Source organism: Pempheris klunzingeri, chromosome 2 (assembly GCF_042242105.1).
Source record: "Pempheris klunzingeri isolate RE-2024b chromosome 2, fPemKlu1.hap1, whole genome shotgun sequence".
In the NCBI taxonomy this organism is placed as follows: Eukaryota; Metazoa; Chordata; class Actinopteri; order Acropomatiformes; family Pempheridae; genus Pempheris; species Pempheris klunzingeri.
Window position 1 is genome coordinate 1,639,122 of NC_092013.1, and position 3,862 is coordinate 1,642,983.

The 3,862-nt window shown below is 45.2% G+C and overlaps 1 protein-coding gene across 1 annotated transcript; it reads left to right on the plus strand.

The window, feature by feature from the left end:
* Positions 1-1,103: 1,103 nt before the first annotated feature.
* LOC139210642 (nuclear factor 7, ovary-like) lies at positions 1,104-2,915 on the plus strand. The gene is made up of 2 exons (XM_070840728.1): positions 1,104-1,294; positions 1,404-2,915. The coding sequence occupies exon 2, from the start codon at positions 1,421-1,423 to the stop codon at positions 2,816-2,818; it is 1,398 nt and encodes a 465-aa protein (XP_070696829.1). The 5' UTR covers positions 1,104-1,294; positions 1,404-1,420; the 3' UTR covers positions 2,819-2,915.
* The last annotated feature ends 947 nt before the right edge of the window (positions 2,916-3,862 follow it).

The window sequence follows — 3,862 nt, forward strand, 5'->3', positions numbered from 1 at the left end:
ATGTTCTCCAGCCCCAGTCTAACAGGTTGGGCAGAAAGTTTGGCTGTCCGCCCGAGACCTGCCTCTCTGGGTGGAATCTAAAAAACTGGAACCCAGGTTCGTCTACCGATTCCACATCCAGAGGATCATCAGCCCGTCAGCGGTGAGACTGAGGCTTCCACGCTCCATACGCATTCATCCCACCTTCCATGTGTCCAAGGTGAAGCCGGTCCACAAAAGCCCTTTGTTGCCGCCATGGAACATGTAACCAATCAATAAGTGTGAATCAATGTAACCAGAATGTCACCAAATATCACATTTTATTCTCTGTTTAAATCTGTTGTTTTACACTTTGTTTGAATAAATGTACTGAGGAAGAGTTGGAGCCTGATGGTGTCAGCAGGAGCTGCTGTGGATCAGTAGAAATAATAAGAGCTCAGTAATAATTCCCAGGTAGGACAAAGTGATCAGGTCACATTAAAGTCTGGTATATTCTAGTTGGCTGGGTGCAGATGCTGGTGGGCAGATGAGATCCTTCTGCTGATTTGGGGCTATAAAAGAAGGGACCTTTGCACTGTTTAGTCAGAACTGTCCAGGATTTAGTCTGGTTCAGGTCTCAGGCTTTTTGTCCACAGTAAACCTCTACTGCTCTGAACTCTGCCTATTTGAAGGACTGACTCTTTGGTTTTTGACACTTTGAAAGACTTGGAACCTGGAAGGAGAAGATTGACACTTAGTCTGTGGCCTGAGTTGGGGGTTTCCCTTCCTTGCCCCTTGTTGCTGTGCTGTGTTCATAGATCCATGGTGCTGAAGTGGCACACTGATTTGTAATTGTTCTCTAAGTCCGACCTGTCTGTCAGTTTTCGTCTTGGATCTAAAATATTCTCTTAGCAGTTTACTATAAAAGCTCAACTCTATCCTAACATGTAGCCTATATAGAGAGTAGAGTAGTGTCCCTTTCATGACCACAGTGACACTGGGTTATGATCACCTACACACCTCCCTCCCTCCATCCCTTTCCCTCCCATGATCCACCAGTCCACCAGTCATATAATATTCTTCTAACTCTTCCACTGCATTCAGTGTAGGTTCAAAGTCTACAAAGCCTCACCCCTCACCTGACTCACCTGAGACAAACCAGGAAACAGTCTGTTATTTTTCTTCAGTGAGGAGAGAGACACAGACCGAAGAGCAGACGATCAGATTCACCTTCAGACCAAACTACCAACTTTCTCTGAGTGAGTTCAGCTACAGGAGAGAAAAGTGGAAGCTACAACACTGCTGCTTCAACCTGCCGAGTCTCCAAACACTGCATGTGAGTTTGACTAAAAACTGGAGTCACACTGAAAGTAAACTTCATTGTGGTTAGGAGAGAAGGGAGGGGAGCTGTGGCTGACTGTGATCCCTGTCTGCTGTGTTTTCAGCTTCACTCACAGACAAAATGGCTTCCAGATCAGAGGAGGATCTCTGCTGTCCAGTCTGTCACGACGTCTTCAGACATCCTGTTCTCCTGTCATGTAGCCACAGCTTCTGTAAAGACTGTCTGAAGAGATGGTGGAGAGAGAAACAAACACAGGAGTGTCCACTTTGTAAGAGAAGATTTTCAATGCCAGAACCTCCTTTAAACCTGGCGTTAAAGAACCTGTGTGAGGCCTTCTTACTGGAGAGAGATCAGAGAGCTTCAGAGGCTCTCTGCAGTCTGCACTCTGAGAAACTCAAACTCTTCTGTCTGGACCATCAACAGCCGGTGTGTCTCATCTGCAAAGATTCTGAAAAACACACCAACCACAGATTCAGACCAATTGATGAAGCTGCACGACAACACAAGAAGGAACTTCAGGAAACTCTGAAGCCCTTAAAGGAGAAGTTAAAGGTTTCTGAACAAGTTAAAGTGAAGTTTGATCAAACAGCAAAACACATTAAGGTCCAGGCCCGACAGACAGAGAGGCAGATTAAGGAGCAGTTTAAGAAGCTTCACCAGTTTCTAGAAGAGGAAGAGGAGGTGAGGATGGCTGCACTGAGGGAGGAAGAGGAGCAGAAGAGTCAGATGATGAAGGAGAAGATGGAGGCTCTGAGCAGAGAGATAGCAGCTCTTTCACACACAGTCAGAGCCACAGAGGAGGAGCTGAGAGCTGAAGACGTCTCATTCCTGAACAACTACAAGGCTGCAGTGGAGAGAGTCCAGCAGCGCCCCCTGCTGGAGGATCCACAGCTGCCCTCAGGAGCTCTGATAGACGAGGCCAAACACCTGGGCAACCTGACCTTCAACATCTGGAACAAGATGAAGGACATGGTCTCCTACTCTCCTGTGATCCTGGACCCAAACACTGCACATCCACAACTCATCCTGTCTGAAGATCTGAGCAGCGTGAGAGGAGGAGAGAAACAGCAGCTTCCTGATAATCCAGAGAGGTTTGATTATTTAAGTGTTCTGGGATCTGAGGGCTTCACCTCAGGGACTCACAGCTGGGATGTCGAGGTTGGAGACAAAAGAAGGTGGACACTGGGTCTGTTAGCAGAGTCTGTCCAGAGGAAGAGAGTCACACTGTCTGGATTATGGAGAATAGGATTCGATGATGGTAAATACTCAGCTTGGTCACCACCAGCTCTGTCCACTGATCTCGTAGTGCAGAAGAATCCTCAGAGGATCAGAGTGAATCTGGACTGGAACAGAGGAAAGCTGTCGTTCTCTGATCCTGAAACTAACACACACATACACACCTTCACACACACCTTCACTGAGAAGGTGTTTCCATACATTAACACTATGGATAATCTCCCAGTGAAGATATTACCAGTGCAGGTTAGTGTGACAGTGGGACAGAGCAGTCAGAGATAAAGAGGATGAAGCTGCACCTGTCCTCCACCTGTCTCATTATTCTCATTATTCCAAAGATGCATATTTTAGTTTCAGCTATTGTTTTTATTTTCTCTTTGTTATTTAGTTTGAAAATCTACTTTTTGTTTCTACTGACGATCTTTTCATGTGTACATTGTTCTGATCTTTATCTCTGGTCTGTTCAGGATTTGTCTTTTAAACTGAACTCTGAACTCTGATGATTCCAGCTGTGTATGAATGTGTTTCTCTTCATGTTTTGGGAGGTTAAAGGTCAGAAGTAGATGAATATTGTGGAATCAAATATTGACATATCACATGATGTAAATGAAACGTCCTGATTAAGTATTGATTAAGATGAAGTAGGAATTGATAAAGACATGTAACATGATCGTTAGTATGACAGGAGTGTTGATCAGTTAACAAAGGTGATGGAACATGTAACCAATCAATAAGTGAATCAATGTAACCAGAATGTCACCAAATATCACATTTTATTCTCTTTTTAAATCTGTCGTTTTACACTTTGTTTGAATAAATGTACTGAGGAAGAGTTGGAGCCTGATGGTGTCAGCAGGAGCTGCTGTGGATCAATAGAAATAATAAGAGCTCAGTAATAATTCCCAGGTAGGACAAAGTGATCAGGTCACATTAAGGCCAGAGGGACAAACTCCTCCTGGTAAAGTCTGGTGTATTCTAGTTGGCTGGGTGCAGATGCTGGAGGTGGGGGGGGGGGGGGGGGGGGTAGATAAGATCATTCTGCTGATTTAGGGCTATAAAGAAGAGACCTTTGCACTGTTTAGTCAGAACTGTCCAGGATTTAGTCTGGTTCAGGCCTCGGGGCTTTTTGTCCACAGTAAACCTCTACTGCTCTGAACTCTGCCTATTTGGAGGACTGACTCTTTGGTTTTTGACACTGTTGGGCCCAGATGTGGGCCTTGCCACATGGCCAGACAGCGGCCTACATGTAACCATAAAAGCCTAAACAAAGGATTTTCTCAAACAAAGGAATGAGCGCCAAACTTTCCCTCGGGCGGTGCTGTAAGG

What these genes read in the sequence shown, in the direction of transcription:
- LOC139210642 (XM_070840728.1), top strand. Translation starts at nt 1,421, where the DNA reads ATGGCTTCCAGATCAGAGGAGGATCTCTGCTGTCCAGTCTGTCACGAC.